Below are 20427 nucleotides of genomic sequence, written 5' to 3'. Positions count from 1 at the left end.
AAGGGCATAGGTCTGGGTGGTAGACAAGAAAGCTGATGGGAAGATGGGGATCATTTCAGACCCTGGAAGGGGAATGAGTGGGGGCAGGGAGGCTGGCAGAGGCTGGAGTTTGAATCGGGCTGTGTTTCCCAGGCTGAGTGACGTGGGCAAGTTGCCATGCCTCCCTGGGCCTCCATTTCCTCATCCCTAAGGGAAGCCAACAGTGGTACTGCCTCCCAAATTTGGAGGAGCGTGAAAAGGAACAATTGCACATAAAGCATGTGTCCCTGCCCGTTAATTTTCAAAGGGATGTGGTCAGACATCAAGAAGAACTTCTGGGAACTGCTGGCCTCCAGGCTGGTCAGGGAGCAGCCCAAGTTCCCTTGGCTCTTCCGGAAGAACCACTACCCACCCCCGCTCCACCCTTGGCCCTGCGCACCTTCCTTGGAGCCAGTGGCCGTCACAGTGGCAGAGGCCGAGGTTGATCCAGTGGACGTCCGGCCCATGGGGCTTGAGTGCTTCCCCCCGCGGCCGGGGGGCTTCAGGCCGCTGGGCTTCTGCATGGTGGTGCCACTCGGTGGGCAGAGAAGGGTCTGTGCAGGTCACGTGCTCTCCGCCATTGTCACTCACCTGTGGGCAGAGAACAGGAGGGATCACATCACAACGTCACCAGGTGGCAAAGCACCCCTGGCCCCGTGAGGCAGGGACCATGGTCATCCCCATTTTCTAGATAGGGAAACCGAGGTACAGGGAAGTGGCTGCAGGCGTGGGCCCAGCATGGCGGTGGCGCTGCCAGGATACGTGTTCCAGTCCGCCAGACTCTGGGTCGGGCACACACTCTGTCTTACATCCGGGACCCAGGAGGTGAAAATCGGGAGGAAGCCGGCTCAGGGGTCTGCCGCACAGGCTGTATTAACCCCAGCAGCCCCTTAGCAGGACCGTGCAGCTCAGCACGGCCACCAACAGCTGAATGTAGCTCTCACCACACAGCACTGGCCAGCAGATTCTGACATGCATGGGCAACCCAGTGGGTCACTCTCCAGTGGCCCCCAGACCCTCTAGGACCAGCCAACGGCTCACATCCCTCAATGCAGGCTGGACAAAGCAACATCTAGTTTAATCAACCAGCCTCACCACACAGGCCATACGCCAGCTTTGGGTTCACCATCCAGCACTCACCCACTCCACCCCAGGTGCAGGGACACACACACAGAGGAGCTTACACCTGCCTCAACCCCCTGCCAGGACGGACTTGCCGTGCCCTCAGCCTGCCCTCCCGCAATTACAGCTCCCTGCTTTCATGACTAAGCAGAGAAAGATGCGATGCATATGGCCAATAGGGCACTAGTGTTTGACAAAGGGGATTCCTGAGAGGGGAAGCCCCCAATCTCCATGGTGATCAGCTCAGGGTACCAGGTGACAGAAAGATGGGACTGGCTGCAGGGGAGTTGGGGGAGAGGCAGAAAGGACAGGCCCACATCCCCTACTCCCCCACTGTCTTGTGTGCACACCCTCTCTTCTACTAGGTATTCATGTAGGGCTCACCATAGGCCAGGCCCTGTCCTGCCCCAGAGCCGCAGGCAGGATGCGTCCTCCACCTAGGGGAGCACACTGTCCAGTGGGGAGAGGGGATGCAGAGCACAGCAGACGGACAGAGGATTTTGGGAGAAAGCATCACCCCCTCAGGACCTCGGGAACAGGGGACATTAGTGCCTTCTGGACATTAAACTCATGCAGTAGGGGATGCCGCACCCTTCGCCCGTCCAGCCGTATCCTTATCCCACTCATGGTCACAGAATATTATTCCTTTTTAGAGAACCCTTTTCTCCATTCTTGAGCCATATGACTTACATGAGCTGACCCCCAATCCCACACCTAGAGTGGACACATGACCCAGGCCTGGCCAGAGCCCCATGGTTAGCTGAAGGAAGATCATGTGACCCAAGGAGCATCAGGGCCTGGACTCTGGCTGGAACCTTTAGGAAAAGGTGCTCTTCTTGTTCTGGGGCTGTCTAGGTGTGGGATGAAAGCCAGGAGCTGCAGGATTACTACATAGAAGAGACTGCCAGGGAACAATGCCAACACAGAGAAAGCAGAGCTAAGTCCCAGGATTTGGAGGGCCTGGATCCAGCTGAACCTGAAGCTGGTCACTTGAGCCCTTCACTTACATCAGCCAACAAATCCTGATACACACAGGCATTGTTATGTCTTTTTGCCTAATTCTCTTTGAGGGACACTGTCACTTGCAACCAAAGAAGTTCTGACTAATACAGAAGCCAACCCACAATGCTCACAGCAGGAATATGTGTCCCCAGAAAGGCTCCCAAGCCAGCAGGATGAGCCAACAACACTATTACCGTCCTGGCATAGCCATGGGAAGGATCAGCTCCTCACACAGGGTGGTTAGACATAAGAGCAAAGGAAAATGAGTTCCTGCAAGGTACAAAGTAGTGGCACCTACATGCCCAGGTGAGCTGATGGGTGTATGAGGTATGCCAGCCTCGGCCTGCCCCCCAGAGTCCGCCAAATCCAACATTCTAATCCCCTGACCAACTCCCTGACACCCCAGGAATTCTGGGGCCCAGGAGTCACTCGCTGTCAGGCTTGGGTCAAGCTACAAATCATATATCTAATAAAGGTCATTTATTCACCAACATATGAAGAACCCTTACAACTTACTAATAAGACCTAATAAAAAAATGAACAAAAGATTTGAATACCCATTTCACCAATGAAGATACATAAACAGCAATAAGCACATGAAGAGATGACCTACATCATTAGTCACAAGGGCAATGTGGATCAAAACCACAATGCGATACCACTTCACGCAGATCAGGACAGCTAAAATCAGAAAAACCGACAATATCAAGTGCTGATCAGGATGTCGAGTAATCAGGACAGATTGTTGGTGGAAATGAAAACCGGTGCAACCCCACTGGAAACCAGTTTGGCAGTTGCTTAAAAAGTTAAATATAGGGGCTTCCCTGGTGGCGCAGTGGTTGAGAATCTGCCTGCTAATGCAGGGGACACGGGTTCAAGCCCTGGTCTGGGAGGATCCCACGTGCCGCGGAGCAACTAGGCCCGTGAGCCACAACTACTGAGCCCGTGCGTCTGGAGCCTGTGCTCCGCAGCAAGAGAAGCCGCCATAGTGAGAGGCCCGCACACCGTGATGAAGAGTGGCCCCCACTTGCCACAACTAGAGAAAGCCCTCGCACAGAAACAAAGATGCAACACAGCAAAAATAAATTAATTAATAAACTCCTACCCCCAACATCTTTAAAAAAAAAAAGTTAAATATATACCTACCATATGACCCAACCAATCACCCAAGCGAAATAAAAGCATATAACCATACAATCATTTGTTAAAAAAAAAAAAAAATGTTCATAGTGACCTTATTCACAATAGCCAAAACATGGAATCAACCCAAATGTCCATCAACTGGTGAATATATAAACACAAAGTTCATCTAGACAATAGTACACAGTTGTCCCTTGGTATCCTTGGGGAATTGGTTCAGGATCCCTGAGGTTACCCAAATCCGAGGATGCCCAAGTCCTTCATATAAAATGGTATAGTGCAGTCAGCCCTCCATATCTGCAAATGCAGAACCCAACTGTTGATATTTGCAACAATATGGATGAACCTCCAAAATCATTATACTAAGTGAAAGAAACCAGACCCAAAAGACTACATATAGTTTGATTCCACTTATTTGAAATTTCAAAACTATAGACACAGAAAGCAGATCGGCGGTTGCCAGGGGTTGAGAGCAGGGACTGACTTCAAACAGGCATGAGAGAACTTTCTGGGTGGTAGAAATGTTCTAACACTGGATTGTGGTGATGGCTACACACCTGTATGTTTATACTAAAAGTCATCAAACTGTACACTTAAAATGGATAGATTTAATAATGTGTAAATTATATCTCAACTTAAAAAAAAAAATTCTGTAAAAAATGAAATCCCTGGGCTTCCCTGGTGGCGCAGTGGTTAAGAATCCCCCTGCCAATGAAGGTCACACGGGTTCGAGCCCTGGTCCGGGAAGATCCCACATGCTGCGGAGCCAACTAAGCCTATGCGCCACAACTACTGAGCCTGTGCTCTAGAGCCCGCGTGCCACACTACTGAAGCCCGCACTCCACAGCAAGAGAAGCCACCACAATGAGAAGCCCCCGCTCGCCACAACTAGAGAAAGCCTGCGTGCAGCAATGAAGACCCAACGCAGCCAAAAAAAAAAACAAAAAAAGAAATCCCTGAAGGCTCCCCCTAGTAGTGCGATGGGCTTCAAGGCCCTCCCTCACCCACTCCACTCCAGCCACACTAGCTCACACTAAGCACACTCCAGCCTCAGGGCCTTTGCACATGCTGTTCCCTCTGCCTGGAATGCTTTTCCTTCAAATATCCAGTGTGTTGCTCATCTCCTCCAATGATCTGCTCCAACGTCCCCTTCGAAGATTACAACCCCTCTCCAGCCCTCCCTGGCTTTGTTTTTCTCTGCTGCACAAGGAAAAGACTTGAGTCTGTTTACTGTGGTATCGTCAGCACTGATGGGCTGCCTGGTGCCTACAGGTGCTCAGGAAAACACCTGAATGGATGAATGATGCTGGCTTATGGGGATGAGAGGCCCGGGAGGCCCCCCTCACCTCCTCAGGGCCCAGCCCTCAGGACTGAGTGGCTTGTAGTGATCAGCCCAGCTGGCCGTCTGACACCACAGCTTTTCATGCAGCTGGTCTAGACTCCTCACTAGCCCACATGCCCTCTGAGACAGGGACCAGGCGTCATAACTGTGTCCGGCATTGGAGGCTCCCCAACCAGCCTTGCTGCCGATGACCCTGCATTTCCTTACCACTCGCCTGACTGTCTCCCACCTCCCAGACTCTGCCTGTGCCTTTTCTTCCACCTGCTTCACTTCACCTATTCCAACCACATATGGAACACTTAGCTCGATGCCTCCTCCTCCAGGAAGTCTCCCAGGACCTATGACCCAGAGACCTCAGGATCACACACTGAGCCAAGGAGAGAGGATACCATTCTCCTGCCTTCATCATGCCTTCTGGGAGCCCACAGGTAACCCCAGGTGGGGCCACCATCTCCTCTCTGAGAACCCAGCCCCAGCATGGCGCCCGGCACAGAGCTTGTGATTCGGAAACCCCGTATGAGAGCACACGTGCTACGGCCCAGAGGACAAAGGCCTTCAAGGCCACAAATCCCCAGGGACATTGTTCCCACGGGAGGCTTCTGGAGGCTCTCACAGTCACCCTCCTACCCTCCCAGACCCTGATGACCCAGCAGCGTCCAGCGTGAGGAACCTATCGTGTGCCGGGCCTTACGCCCTGATGAGGCGGTGGTCACCTTACAGGAGGAACATCCGATGTTCAAGAAAGTGCGGGGTCAAGCCCAAAGTCACACATGGCTCAGCAGCTGGGCTGGAGCCAGACCCAGGTCTAGCCCTCCGCCTCACTACACTGCCTGGCCCAGGCCTGGAATAACATTTGTGAGACCCCTGGCCTCTGGGGAGAGCACCCACGTGCCTCACGGGCAAAGGAGACCAGAGGAGCTGGTGGGAGAGAGAAGAACCAAGGTTGCATTACTTGGCCCACCCCAGTCCCACCCCTGCCCCCGCGCAGGCCTCCGGTGCTGGGGGAACACAGGGAAGGGGAGATGGAGAGAAGAATGGTGAACAGGAAGAGGGGGAGGAGGCCCCTTTATGACTCAGCCCTGCTTGTGGGACAGAGGAAGAGAAGGGTTTCTTGGAAAAAGCTGGGACGTGGGGATAAGTTGGCCTCTGGCCACACTGCAGCCGATGGGGGAGGCCTGGGAGGAAGTAGATTTCAGTCTCATGGAGTCCAAACCCTAGACCCACCACGAGTGGCTGTGGGACCCTGGCTCAGCACGAGCCTCAGTGTCATCACCTGTAAAATGGGGGGGAAAGCACTGCTGCTGTGTGGGGAGCACAAATGAGCGAGTCCATGAGACAGCCCCACGAATGTCCCTCTGTGCCCGGCGCACAGGCTGTGTGGAAAGGGCAGCATCACTACGATCTGGTCTCTATTACGTTCTCCAAAGGCCCGGGATGCACACCCTGCCTCCCCCAGGAGCCGGGGCCCCGACGAGGCGGGTGTGGGAGAGGCGAGCAAGGGCGGGTGGCGTTCAGACCAACAGGCCCCCTTTGTGCCGCCCTCAATTACCATTTACCAAAGACAAACCCGGGCTGCGTTTCAGGGTTTCCATTTCAGCCGCCCTGGGGGTGGCGGGCTGCAGCTTCGGGGGCGGGGGATGAGGCCCAGGAACTTTCCACCAATCAGCGGCCCAGGGTGCGGCCCCGACAGAAGGGGGAAAGATGCCAACTAGGGCAGTGGAAAGCCCATGTCCTTGTGCCAGCGTCGCCCAGAGGGCATGGGAGGCGGGCACCAGGAAGCAGGCTCCCAGGACCAGACCTCAGCTCAGAGACCTCGGCCAAGAGCCACACCCTGGGCTCTCTTGCTGCCCAGCAGACACAGCGCTCGGGGGGGGGGGGGGGCTCCTCCTGCCCACCCCAGGGGTCCCAGCAGTCGGGGTGCCCATGCTCCCCCCACCTCCTTGTGCCAGGCCACATGGCAGCCAGAGATGGACTTAGTGTGGCCCCTGCCCCCTCACTGCAGGCCCAAAGGCTCCAGACCACAGCAGTGCCACGGGGCGAAGCAGGTGGTGGGAGGCGCACGGGGTGGGGGACTGGGTCCAAGGTGGGGATACTGCAGGGCACAGACTCCGCTCTGCCAGGTCAACCAAACAGCTAAGGATTTAGACTGCCTAAAATGTGCAGGGGGTGGGTATCCAGAGACTAAAAGGGACACCAGGCGGGGGGAGGGGGTCTCCCAATCATGCCCAGGCATCAGGCTGAGGCGATGATGAGCCACGGAGGGCATCAGGCAAAGGATCTGCAGATCGGATGAGCATTTCGGCAAAACCTCTGGGAGCTAATGAGGATGACGGGGTGCCGTGACAGACAGGGACTCCACGAGGCCTGAGCTGAGACGGAGGCTGGGGCTGGAGGGAACAGAGTGGGGACAGATGCCGAGCAGGTGACAAGTACTGGTGGAGGAGGGCAGGTGGGAGGAGGTGGGGGGGAGGCAGGGCTGAGGACGGCAGAAGGCAGGAGAACCTCTCAACACCTGGAGGGACCTGGGAGCAGGAAGGGGCCAGGGTGGGGAGCTCATCTGGGGACAGGCTGGGTGTGAAGTGACTGAGGCCTGGGGCACCCACCTGGTGTGTAGTATATGGGGCTGGAGGCAGAGAAGAAAGGGAGCAGAGGGCACCGACCTGAGAGCACCCTGATGACAGCCGGGCCAGCTTTCGAGGAGAGGATGTTGTTAGGCTGGAGAGCAGCTGGGCCTCCCCAGTCAGCAGGGAAATGCAAATCCACGCTGCAAGGAGATCCCTTTTCCCACCCAATCAGATGGGCGAAAAGTCAAAAAGCCAGGTGATACCAAGTTGCTAGAAAGGCCTCCGGGAAAGGGCAGGTGGGCCAAGGGCTGGGCGAAGGGCAGGCACAGCCTGGGGGAACAGTGCAGGTGCAGTGGAGACTCGGCCGGGGACCCTGGCCGAGGGTCCTGGAGGTGCCTACACGGCGCTTATCCACAGCATCCCACGCGACAGCCAAGAAATGCAGTTTGGGGGATGGGAACGGGGCCGGGGTTGGGCAACTGGGGCTTCGTTTCTATTTGTAAGATTTGCTTCTTCCTCCTCCTCTTCTTTTTCTTGTAGGCCATGCTGAATGGCAACGTGGGATCCTAGCTCCCCAACCAGGGAAGGGATCAAACCTGCACCCCCTGCACTGGAAGCGCGGAGTCTCGACCGCTGGAGCGCCAGGGAAGTCCCGAGATTTGCTCAAGCCCTGCAGGCTGTACGTGGGAGTTCACTGTGCCCTGTCTATTCTTTTCGAGTGCCTCAAATATTTCAGAACATTTTTTAAGTAAAAAAAATTTAAAGACAGACACCAGGGGACGGGGAGAGGAAACAGTTCCTCCCCTCCCCATGCACACCCAGCAAGAGGAATGGGGGACAGGCCCCAAACAGAGTGAACCCCACGGGTGCTGACCGCCAGGCTCCCAAAGGCAGGCCCCTATGTGGGCGTGGCGTGGGCCCCCCCAGCTGCCCCACGGGGCATCCCAACACTCCCGCCTGCACTAGAAACCCAGTGCTACCCCAACCCCCATATCCAGCAGGGGCCCCAAGGGTGAGTGTGACCAACGTCCCCATGAGCCTCAGCCCAGGCGGCACCCACTGCTTGTCCCACCCTGCTTGGAAAAGAGGCCCATTTTGTTCGCATGCGACTGAGGTTCAGGGAATTTCACCCAGTGGTGAAGCGAGAATCCCCATGTGCAAGCACAGAGCAGAGCAGATCTGGGACAGCCCCCCCCACTGCCCCCCGCGAGTCCTGCCAGCTCACACCAGCTGCCCCTCAGGCCTGGGAGAGCGGAGGAGACGGCGCCTGTCTGCCCGCGCCCCAGCCCCCCACCCACCCCTGCTCTCCCCCCGGTCAGTGAGGCCGCGGGGCGGGCTGTGTGAGCCCAACATTCACACAGGGGCCGGCCAGCAGCGGGAGATGGGACGGGAGACCCCAGGAAGAATGTGGTGGTGGTGGGCCCGGCTTGGGGCCCCGAGTCACCCTGGGAGTACCCAGGGGCCTGGCGGCCATCCAGAACCAGCGTGGGGAAGGGACCCAGCCAAGCCTCACAGCAGGGCCGGGGCAGGAACCCAGGCCACACCAGCTGATATGGCTTCAAGGATGGGGAGGGAGGATGACGCTGGGAAGACGGCAGGGCATGCATGCCAGCAGCTCGGACATGGGGTGCAGGGGCACCCACGGGGCTGAGCGGGGAAGGACAGACCGACCTAAGAGCCCGTCGACTCCCCGCTTCCCTGGCACCTGCCGGGGGGAGACAAGCAGGGGTTGAGGCCGGAAGGCTGGCATCCAGTGCCACACACTCAACCATCCTACCATCCTCACGGCCTCTGAGCTCAGGGCTGCGGTTCTTACTTTGTAAAGTCAGTTGGTATCTTCCGTGTCCTGCCCACCCCCGGGGTGACTGCAGAGCCCTGGGAAGGGCCACCCTGTCAGTCCTACCTGAGCTGGACACACTGGGGTGTGGCCATCCTCCCCTCGAGCTTGGAGTTCAGATCCTGTCTCCTGGCAAAGGGGATCAGGGCTGGGAATTGGTTAGGGCTCCGCACTCTCACTGCCGAGGGCCAGGGTTCAATCCCTGGTCGGGGAACTAAGATTCCATAAGCCATGTGGGGCAGCCAAAAAAAAAAGAAAAAAAGGGTCAGGGCTGTGTCAGGTCTAGGGAGGGGAAGGAACGTCAACATACTTCCCTGTCTTACACACACGCATGCACGCACAGTTGGCATGCTCAGAACCAGGGCACAGCCATGGCCCCAGAACCCACTCCTGGCTGTGTGGCCACCCACGGCCCAAGCAACTGGACATCTGTAGCCCTCCTGCTACCGGCCCAGGATACTGGGCAGGCATCACCCTGGCTCTGCTGGATGGGCTCCCCCATCAGGCCCAAAAAGAAGGGCTGGGGAACAACACACCTCAAGTTGCCCCCTGACCCACCTTTATTCCCATTTCACAGAATGGGAAAACTGAGGCCCAGGGCACAGGAGTGAAGCAAACAGGACAGTGAGAGTCAGCTGCCCAAATGAAGAAAACTTGTGCTGGCCAAGAAGGGCCCTGAGACCAGACAGAGTCAGAGGCCCAAGGAGGGGAGGGGCCTGCTGAGGTCACCCAGCGATCAGGGGAACAGGAAGGAACGGGCTCTGGTATCCTGCCTTCCGGGCCAGGATGCTGACCCAGTCATCTTTCACTACTGCCTCCTTCACTTCTGGTTTCCATGGCAGCCCCATCCAACACATCCAGGCCAGGGCAGCTGCAGGAAAGTCACCCCCATCTCCTGGGTTCTCCTCCCCAACCCAGCCTGTCGGGGTGGAATTTGCACACGCAACTAAAAATTACCCCTGAGCAAAGGAGAGTCTTTACAATAAGTGGTGTTGGATCAAACGGACAGCCACGTGGGAAAAAAATCATGCTCCCTTCTGCAGCTGGCAGAGTAATGGCCCCATCCCCAGTACTTGTGAACATGTCAGTTTATGTGGCAAAAGGGAATTAAGGTTGCAGAAAGAACAGTTGCTAATCAGCTGACCAGACAGAAGAAGATTATTCTGAATGATCCAGGCAGACTCAATGTAATCACAAGGGTCCTTATACGTGGAAGGGGGGTGGCAGGAGACAGAGAAGCAAAGAGATGGCAGCCTGCAAAGGACCCGGTCCAACATTGCTGGCTTTGAGGATGGAGGCAGGGGCCAACAGCCAAACCATGCGGGAGGCCTCTAGAAGCTGGAAAAGGCTTCTAGAAACAGATTTTTCCTTAGAACCTCTAGAAGGAACGCAGTCCTGCTGACATCCTGCTTTTTGCCTGGTGAGATCCATTTCAGACTTCTGACCTCCAGAAGTGTAAGATAATACATTTATGTTGTTTTAAACCACTAAATCTGTGGTCATTTGTTAGAGTAGCCACAGGAAACTAATACACTTACTTCACATCGTACACAACAATCAACTCCAGATGGACAGAAGATCTAAATGTGAAAGGTAAAACAATACAGTTTTCAGAAGTGGACATGAAAGAAGATCTGCCTTAACGCTGGAGCAGGCAAAGATTTCAACCCAGGAAGTGTTGAAAATAAGGGAAAAGATGGATAAACTGGACAATATTTAGAGCTTCCTTGCATCAAATGATACCAGTGGGGGTGGGTGGGGAGGGAGAGAAAGAATTTGTAATTCCTGTATTGTACAAAGGATTCCTATTCAGAATATGGAAATAACTCCAAAAATCGAGTTAGAAAAATCAGCAGAAGACTTGAACAGGCACTTCACCAAAAAAAAAAAAAGGGGGGGGGAGTGGGTAATCAAAAGACCAATAAACAGGTGAAAAGATGTTCACCTTCATTAGCCATCATGCCAACACTACATCCTCCGGAATGTATAAAATGAAACACGGACCACACCAAGCGTTGGTGAGGATGTGGAATATCGAGAACGCTCAGGCACTGCTAGTAGGAGTGGAAATTGGTGTAAGCAATGTGGAAGACAGTCTGGCATTACACACTAAAGCTGAGCATGACCCAGCGATCCCACTCCTAGCTATGCCACCACAGAAAAGTGCACATACATGCACCAAAAGATATGGACTATTCCTAATACTCCCGAACTGAAAATAACCCAAATTACCCCTCCATCAGAATGAGTAAATACCTGGTGGCTTATTCACACAACGGAATAAAGCACAGCAATGAGAATGCACAAACTATCAGTACAACCACAATACGTATGAACCTTGTGAATCCTGAGTGAAAGAAGGCAGATGCGAAGGTGCTCAGAGTGTGCCCTTATGCTTCCATTTAAAAGGAACTTCAGGGCTTCCCTGGTGGCGCAGTGGTTGAGAGTCCGCCTGCCGATGCAGGGGACGCGGGTTCGTGCCCCGGTCTGGGAGGATCCCACATACTGCGGAGCGGCTGGGCCCGTGAGCCATGGCCGCTGAGCCTGTGCATCCGGAGCCTGTGCTCCATAACGGGAGAGGCCGCAGCAGTGAGAGGTCCGCATACCGCAAAAAAAAAAAAAAAAAAAAAAAAAAAGAAGCTCAAAGGCAGGCAAAATGTATTAATGGTGCTAGAAATCAGGGAAGGGGGTCACGCTTGGGTGGCCTGGAGAAGGGATGAACCAGGCAGGGGGCCATGGTTACCAGCAGGGCCAGCCAGGGCTGCTGGGGAAAGAAGGGGGGAGGAGGGGCAGAACTTGGTGGTCCCAGGGGTGAGGTCAGTCGCTAACAAGCTCTCAAAGTCAGTGTTTTCTTTTATTGCTTCCAGAAAGGCACTCCCCACCTTAATGCTCCCCAGCCACCAAATTCTGGCGGAGTGCCACCGCCACCCCATGCACACTGTCACATCTCCAGGCCTTTGCACACGCTGTTCCCTCTGCTAGAATACCCTTCCTCTCATTCGCTGGCATAATCCCTAGACTCTCTCACTGAGAGCAGCTTTAAAGGGCAGGTTCTTTGCATATCTTGTTGGTTTCAGGACTCGCGGTACCTAGGACAGCGCCCAGCACATAGAGAAGCTCAAAAGATGTCTAAGGAATACATGAATGAAGCTCAAAAGATGTCTAAGGAATACATGAATGAAGCTCAAAAGATGTCTAAGGAATACATGAATGAAGCTCAAAAGATGTCTAAGGAATACATGAATGAAGCTCAAAAGATGTCTAAGGAATACATGAATGAATTAAATACACTCCTCTGCCTCCATCATCCTTCCCACGTTGACTTGGAGGCCACCCCATGGCTTGTCACACCCCATGGCCACACTCACCGGTCGGCTTGGAGCTATCTTTGGAATGGACAGAGAGGATTAACTCACATTCTTCTGAATCCCAGCACTGAGCATACCCGACACAGAGCCAGTGCTCACCAGTGGATCCAACAAGCAAAGAATCAAGTAGTGAGCTCCCTGTCTCTGGAGGGAATCAAGTAGAGACTGAGGCCTGCTCTCAGAGTGGGTTCCTGCTGCCCTGAGAGGCTCTCATGAGCTTGCACAGCAATTATTACTGTCAGTAACATTAACCAGAACCTGCTGAGCCCTGCCCCACGCCCCCAGGGCTAGTCCACTGCAGCAGTGCTCTTCACTGCGCCTGACTCTGAACCTGTGCGGTGTGCTGGGTGTGGCGGTTCAGAGGGGAGGAGGCTCTATCCCCTGCCAAGCTGTTTCAGCCCAAGGAATTCCCAGACCAGTAACATTTGTTCTGCTGCAGGCATGTCGGAGCCCTTTACAGATATTAACCTGTTCAGTCTTCACAGCAGCCCTGTACTGTTGGGAGCTCTAGTAACAGGGAAACTGAGGCCCAGAGCCGGCAAGTCACTTGCCCGGGATGACACAACTGAGCAGCGGCAGGTGGGATTCGAACTCAGGCCCTCTGGCCACAGAGTTCACATTTTTTTTTAAATTAATTTACTAATTTATTTTTATTTTTGGCTGCGTTGGGTCTTCAGTGCTGGGCATGGGCTTTCTCTAGTTGCAGCGAGTGGGGGCTACTCTTAGTTGTGGTGTGCGGGCTTCTCATTGCGGTGGCTTCCCCTGTTGTGGAGCACGGGCTCTAGGCACGTGGGCTTCAGTAGCTGTGGTGCGCGGGATCTAGGCACGTGGGCTTCAGTAGCTGTGGTGCACAGGCTTAGTTGCTCGGCAGCATGTGGGATCTTCCCTGACCAGGGCTCGAACCCGTGTCCCCTGCATTGGCAGGCGGATTCTTAACCACTGCGCCGCCAGGGAAGTCCTGGAGTTCACGCTCTTAACCACTGCTCTTTACTTCCTCAGAACAGGAACCAACGCTCCTCCAGGCACAGGGTTGCAGGAACAAGGGCACACATTTAAGCAGGAGGTCATGAGGGTGCCCCACGGCCCTGGGTGCCAAGGCCATGGTTCACAGCACCTCTGCCAGCTGGCCTGGCCCCCACTCGCCTCTGGCCTGTTTCCTGGGACCCCTCCCACCCAGCACCCTGATTCCAGCTTCTCTGAACTTCTCACTGCTCCTGATGACACCCCAGCCCATCGCCTGCTCTGCTGGAATGCGTTCACCCCTCTTCTGCCCCTTAGCCAAGTCCTGGAGCCAAGTGGGTGTGTCCGGAGCTCTCTGCACACCCCTGTACCACAGCCCCTGAGGCCTCCTAGCAGGATGGGGATTCTCCAGCAGGGACCATTCTGGCTCCTGGCTCATGAGGTCTCACCCAGCCCTGGAGCCCACTAGGCTCTCATGGAGGGGGCTGGCTGTGAGCATCAGCCCCAGCTCCCACAGCTGCTTGTAAGGACCCTCCAGGGGGAGAATTAGAAAGATCAGAAGGTGGCTGCCTTCCTCCAACCCCCCCACCCCACCCCCGCATTCTAGACGTTGGTTCACAGGGACCCTACCCCAGAACCAGGACCACACTGTGCAGCCCCTCCCTGGAGCTGCTGCCCCTCACTCAGGCTTTCATGTTATATATAGCAGCGGCTTACACGAGACAATGTGACAATGCGAAGACACTCCAAACTCCTTATCCCCCTCGATCCGGCTGCTAGAAAGCTCAGAGTCAAATTACCGCCGATAGAAGGTGCCGAAGCTCCTCCAGCTTCATCTGATGTTTGCTACCCAGGGTTTCTCCTTGCTCTGATTTTCTCACAACTTTTTCATCCAGTTATACTGCATTTATCTTTGTAAATCACCTCAAGTCCTTTCTGGAATCGGACAAAGACACGAGACCCTTTCAGATGCCTTCCCTCCTCTGCTCCGAGTTCCCAGTGCCCAGCTGAATGGGAAAGAAGCTGAATGGGAGCTGACAGAGCGAACTTACAAGCAGATGACGTTAAGCAGGGCACAGTCTACGGCAGAGCAGAAAAGGGAACGGCAGGAGCGGGGTCAGGGCACAAGGTAGCAAAAAAAAAAACAAATCGGGAAACACCAAACGTCATTCCCTCCTTCACCGCAGGGTCCGACAACCAGATGCCTGACTTCACAGTGGATTTGGAAAAATGGTGGGCTCCACGCGGAACCTCCCCCGCCGCCGGACACTCGACACCCTGCCACCCAAACTTCTCCTTCCCTTTTCTCTCCCTGTGCCCATATGGAAGGCACTCCCTACCTACCCAAGTCCACCCACCCTTCGGGACGCAGCCCAGTCCTTTTCCCCCGTCTCCTCAGCCTTCCCACACACCCGGTGCCCTGCCCGAGCAACCCTCGCTGGGACTTGAACCACTCCCGGGGCAATGACCCCACTGGGCAGGGAGGCTCTTCTGCTCTGGCCTTAAAATGTTCCTCAAAGATGCTGGTGTCGTTTACACTTTCAGGAAGTGGGCTGATGTCTTCCTAATTCAGCAAAAGCTTCTCAAAGGCAGGGTCCAAAACTAAGGTGTACTGTGTTCCCCCCACAGCGAGGGGCTGGCTTCCCCCCAGCCATCACCCTCGATGCTGCAGGTTGGAGGGCAGGACTGGGGCACCCCGGGGAGGAGATGGGTGCAAACAGGAGCAGATCAGCCCTGGACACCACAGGGTCACCCCCTTAGGGAGGAGAGATTAGAAAACCAGGCCCTCGGTGTGAGCCTCAAATTCCCCCCTCTCAGGGTGAAGAGGCCAAAAAGGCACAGATGGAAGTGAATGAGGAGTGGGCGTCTGTCTCTCTGGGCTGCAGCTGGAGTCATAGGTAGGTTCCAGGGATGGAGCCAGAGCTGCTCCGGGAAGACGGAAGCCGGTAAGTGCACGAGGCCCCAAATTTATGCCTTGTTAATAAAAACCACCTGATATGCTCTACTTTCTATTCAGAGGGGTAATGTTTCATTATCATTTTGAAGCGTTTCCTCTGAAAACTTGAGCTCTGTGTTACTGTTTCTGTGCGCCTGGTAGCACAGCCCAGAGGAAGGAGTGGTGGGACGGGGGGGCCCCCTGCCAGCAATCGCCACCCCCCCACACCAGTTCCCAGGCTCTGAAGGGAGAGCACATCCTCTGCCCCTGAGCCCAGGGCGGGGCGGGGGGGGCGGGAGGCCTGCGGTGGGCTGCCAGGGACAGCGAGACCACCACTCACCCCTTCTCCCCCAGCACACACCCCGCGTCATAACTGCAGCTGACACTGTACCAGCTGTGCCCAGCACTGTCTTCCACTCCCAGCCCCAGAGACCACGTGGCCTGCCCCGACCAGCGGAGGGGATGGGGTGGGTGCCCTCACCCAGGCTGGGCCCATCCGGCTCTTAGGCGCCCAGAGACTGAGGGGAGTGCCCTGGGTGGTCCTGGGACCTCAAGCCGAAGCCACCATTCAGGGCGGCCATGCCGGCAATCCAGAGAGAGCAGCCTACAGGGATAGGAGAAGGGACAGAGGCACTGGGAGAGGATGAGAAAATGAAACCACAGTCCAGAGAGAGCAAAGTCGGAGGAGGGGCTGCCTGCCAGCTTCCCGGGTCCTGGGGGAGCCAGGCCGAGCCAGGCTGCCTGCAACTGTTTCCTGCAAAGTTCCTTTCCTCTCAACTCCCCTTTCACTTAACCTAATTGGAGGCGGTTCCTGTTCCCTGCGACAAAATCCTAAGACGTGTGTCAGGGCCCTCCCCCCTCTTCCAGCTCAGGGCCAGGCCTGCCCATCAAGCCAGGGTCACTGGTCAGTTTATAAAAGGTGAGGCCTGTCTGGGTAGAGCCTTGCTGGGAAGGCAGGGCACAGCCAGCTGGGGGTGTCTGGACTTTGTACTTGAGCCAATGAGGTGGAGGTGTTTGAGGAAGGCACCGCCAAAACCTCGCTTTCGGAAAATGAACCAGGTAGGCAGGTGGGTGGGGTGGGGGAAGGAAGCAGGTCTCCCAAGCACACAATAGGTGTTTAACAAATGTGTGGAGAGCAAACAGGGAAACCTCTCCACATCTTGATTTCCTCATCCGTAAAATGGAGGCAATGGTATCAAGATATCCACAAACTAATACAGGCACTCAGAGCTTCAAACAGTTCCTGGCAGAGTAAGCATTCAATATGCATTGGGTTTGTTTGGTTTTTTTAACCTATACAAAGGCTGACATTCTCCCCAAGGACCACCGGGCAGGTGCTTTGGTCTGAATGTGTCCCCCCTCACCCCACTTCATAGGTTGAAATCCTACCCCCCCCCAGGGAGACAGTATTAGGAGGTGGGGCCTTTGGGGGGTGATTAGGTCATGAGGGTGCATCCCTCATGAATGGGATTAGTGCCCTTGTAAAAGAGACCCCCAGAGAGCTCCCGAGCCCCTTCCACCACGTGAGGATACAAAAATACAAATGCGACTTGGAAGACAGTCCTCACTCAACCATGCTGGCATGCTGCTCTCAGACTTCCAGCCTCCAGAGCTGTGAGAAATAAATGTGTTGTTGATAAGCCACCCAGTCCTAGTATTTTGTTAGGACAGCTCAGACTAAGATAGCAGGGAACCAGGAGGGGTGAAGAACGCAGCTTCTCTCCTCTGGGTGTTGAAGCAGAGGTAGGGTAGGCAGCATCAAGAGGGAAGGATCAATCTTTAGGGTGGCAAGGCCAGGGAGGAAAGGTCAAGAGAAAGCTGTCCCCCACATCGTGGACCAGAGCAGAAGGAGCAAGGATGGCCAGGGCTGTGGGGATGGCGGCCTTCCCATCACCAAGGGAGGCTGGACCAGAGCAGAGAGAACAGCCCAGGGAGGAGGCTGCACTGAAGCAAACAGCAGGGCCTTGGGCAGGGCTAAAGGCAGGACTACCTGACAGTGGACAAACAGCTGGGGAGGGGATGGGCCACTCGTGGGTGTGGGTGGAGGCCGGAGGGCCACCTAGTACAGCGGCGACAACTAACACCGGGCATTCTCTCCCTCACAGTACACACTTTGCACACATCCATCCATTCAATTCTCTCAATAACCCTAAAAGGTAGATACCTTAAGTATCCTCATTTTATAGATGGGGAAATTGAGGCAGAGAGAGGTATAGTGACTTGTCTGAGGTAACACAGCTAGTAGGTGGCAGGGCTGGGCTTTGAACCCAGGCTGTCAGGCTCCAGCATCCAAACTCTTAATTGCCAGAGTGGACAGCAGATGCTGAAAAGGGATTAGTGCCTCTGTGGGTGGCACCCCTTGACATTTCAGGCTCTGGATACAAATTCCAGGCACCTCCTTCCCAGCCTGCTGGCTGCACCTGGGGGCTTACGGGTACACAGTCCTGTGTGCTGAGGGTCCCCCCAGGTCTCCTCCGCCAGACTCTTCTGCCTTTGAAACTCCTCTCCGTCCCACCCCCTCCACCTGTCCCAGAGCCTGTATCCCAACACCCCTCCCAGGCCAGGCACTACAGATGCCCGTGCTTCCAGGGCTTATGCAGAAGGGCATCTAAGGAGCCCCACCTGGGAAAGTAGGAGGGACAGAACAATCCCTTCCCTCAACAGAACCTCCCTTGCCTTAAACCTCATGCCCCAGTCACCCAAATCCTTTGCTGCTCCTCTCAGCCACCAGCCACCAGGCCTCCTGCCTCCTCTTCTGACTCCTATCCCCTGCCAATGCTCTTTCCCCTCCCTCAAGCCCCCTTTGGCATCCTGACAGCAAACTTCTACAGTGAGCTCTATCAAGCTCCCTGCTCCACCCCACCGTCCAGGCGTCCCTCCTCTGTGCTCCCAGCTCCCTCATCACTGCACCCATCAAAGGCTGCTGGGCTGTGCTCCGTGGGAGCAGCGAGGCCCCAGTCCTGTGTACCTGTCAGCCCCTGGCAGTGCAGGGCCAGGTGACAGCAGCTGGATGAATGAAGAGCTCATTGTTTACATTACAACTGGTTGGGAGTCTTGCCCCACGTGGTACTCCCTGCACCCTCCCCCTCCTCTGCCCACAACCCTAAGCCAGCACCACCCCCACTAGCCTCCCAGGGCATCTTACAGGACAGAGGGCAGCCCCCACCAATATTGGACTGCCACTTCTCACCCAGAAGGGAGAGGCGGCATCTCAGAGGTTGGGGGATTCGCAGCCGGGTGTGTGACTCCCCACAAGGTGCCCCCTCCTATCCAGGGTGGGGCTGGGACTTGCATGGCAGTGCCCAGTGGGCACCCGCCCCGCCCAGGCCCTGCCTGAAGGACCCAAACGGGCGGGCCCTGGAGACCCAGCGAAGCATCCTCCGCGCGGCCACGGCCCCTCCCTGTGGGGAGGGCAGAAAATGTGCTGCCTCACCAGCCACGAGCGCCAGCTTGAAGGGGGGGGCACCCCTGCGGAAAGCCGCCCCACCCCAGTCTCCCCCTAACCCCCTCCGCCATGCACTTCAACCAAGTTGTGCAAAGGGCATTGGCCAGGCGACCCCGGCCAGCGGAGCGGGGGCTCCGTGTCCTCCCAGATCCTGGGGCTGCGTAGCCGCGCCCACCAGGCTCACCCCACCACCACCCTCACCCCACCCCCCTCCGCCGGGCCTGTGAGCCCAGAGCCCCGCGGCTCGTTCAGCCGCCCAGCGCTGCCCTTGGGAGGAGGAACGGGCGGCTCCCCAGTATATGTGCCGAAGCCCTGTTGGGGGCACCGAGGGTGCCGGTGATGCCTTCACCGAGAGGACCCGCAGCCCGGGAAGGGTCCGCCAACACCAGCAGCGCCCCCTCCTCGCCTACAGGCGACGGGGAAGTTGGGGGTGCACCCAGGACCAGCTCCCGCTCACGCCCACCCGCCAGCCCCCGACCCTTAGACCTCCCCCACGCCCCGAAAATGCCTGCGGGCCGGCCGCCCCGCTTCGGACCAGGCCGGGGCTACCGCGGCCTCCCGCGTCCCTCGGTCCTTTGTTGCCCATCGAGCCCCCTCCCTCGGGGTCCCTCCGGCTGCTCCTACCTTCGCCCTTCCAGCATCAGGTTGAGCGGCGGGTGGCCGGGCACCCGGCCCCCTCCTCTCCCGGCCCGGGCGCCGCGGGGACAGAGGATGCTGCAGCCCCTCCCCGCGCGCCGCTACCCACCGGCTGCAGCCCCTCCTGGCGCCCGGGGCTCTGCGTTCGCGCTCCGGGCCCGGGCCTCGCGTCGCGCGTGCGGCCGGCCGGGCGGCGGCGGGAAGGCGGGAGGCGCTGACCCTGGCAGCCCCGGCCGCCGCTGACCCTGGCAGCCCCGGCCGCCGCCTGCGCTCCCGGTGGCCGAGCGGAGCGGAGCTGAGGGGGAGCGGAGCGAGCGGCCGGGCTCCAGGAGGGAACAAAAGGGGCCGGCGCTAGGGCGGGCGCGGGAGGGCGGGGCCTGGCGCGGCGGGGGTCAGGCGCGCGCTCGCGCGGCCTCGCGTTTCTCAGGCTGCGGCGCCACGCCGCAAGGGGGCGGGCGGGCGGAAAACGGAGTGGAACCTTGTCCACCGCTTCCAGCGGCAGTCAATCGTGGGGCGTCCGAAGCGCGCCATCCCCTACCTCAGCTCTGGGCACCTATTGGTGCTTCAGTCGTGTTTGGCGGAAGAGCATCCTTCAGCCTTGCTCTGCTCACAAGGATGTCCCAGAGCACTGCGAGAGATGGAAGCTCGGGAAGCTGCGGAGAAGGTTGGGGAGGTTCCTGGAGTTTCCGGGAAGGCTTCACAGGGGAGGTGACGTTTGAACTGGACAGGAAGGGATGAGGAGGAGACAGGGTAGCTGACGTGCGAACTCCAGGTCTTACTGAGCTGTCTTGAGGCCAAAACGGGTGGGGACAAATGGCACGGATGTCTTGGTGATTTTCTCCCAACACTAGTTTGGAAAAAGTGGTACCCAGGATACAGATTGAACCCTGCACCATCCTCCCCCGGCAGGAGCTGACTCCTACAATGTCAGAGGATTGGGATAGCTACCCGCCTACCCCACATCCCCTACCATCCACCCCCTCCCAGGTAGGTCAAGGGCAGAGGCTAAGTGGCAGTCCAGGGATGAGAAGTAACTGAATCCCAACACCCAAGGTAC

At 56.8% G+C, this 20427-nt stretch overlaps 1 protein-coding gene across 4 annotated transcripts in view; it reads right to left on the bottom strand.

Moving 5' to 3' along the window:
- The window catches only part of CLIP2 (CAP-Gly domain containing linker protein 2), a 76000-nt gene extending 56316 nt beyond the window's left edge, over positions 1–19684 (bottom strand). For all 4 annotated transcript variants that reach the window (XR_016387773.1, XM_089895783.1, XM_089895784.1 and 1 more), the window contains exons 1-2: positions 19359–19684; positions 419–609 (exon numbers count right to left, since the gene is read on the bottom strand). Coding sequence is in view for 3 of the 4 variants with exons in the window: in XM_089895783.1 (XP_089751909.1) it covers positions 419–542 (124 nt within the window). In the remaining variant the exon portion in view is untranslated. The remainder of the gene's footprint in view (positions 1–418; positions 610–19358) is intronic.
- Positions 19685–20427: the final 743 nt, after the last annotated feature.

Source organism: Delphinapterus leucas, chromosome 15 (assembly GCF_059928025.1).
Source record: "Delphinapterus leucas isolate spDelLeu-1000000601 "Yukka" chromosome 15, BTC_Dleu_Yukka2, whole genome shotgun sequence".
NCBI classification, from domain to species: Eukaryota; Metazoa; Chordata; class Mammalia; order Artiodactyla; family Monodontidae; genus Delphinapterus; species Delphinapterus leucas.
Note: the sequence above shows the minus strand (reverse complement) of the source record. Positions and strands in the feature narration are given on the sequence as shown.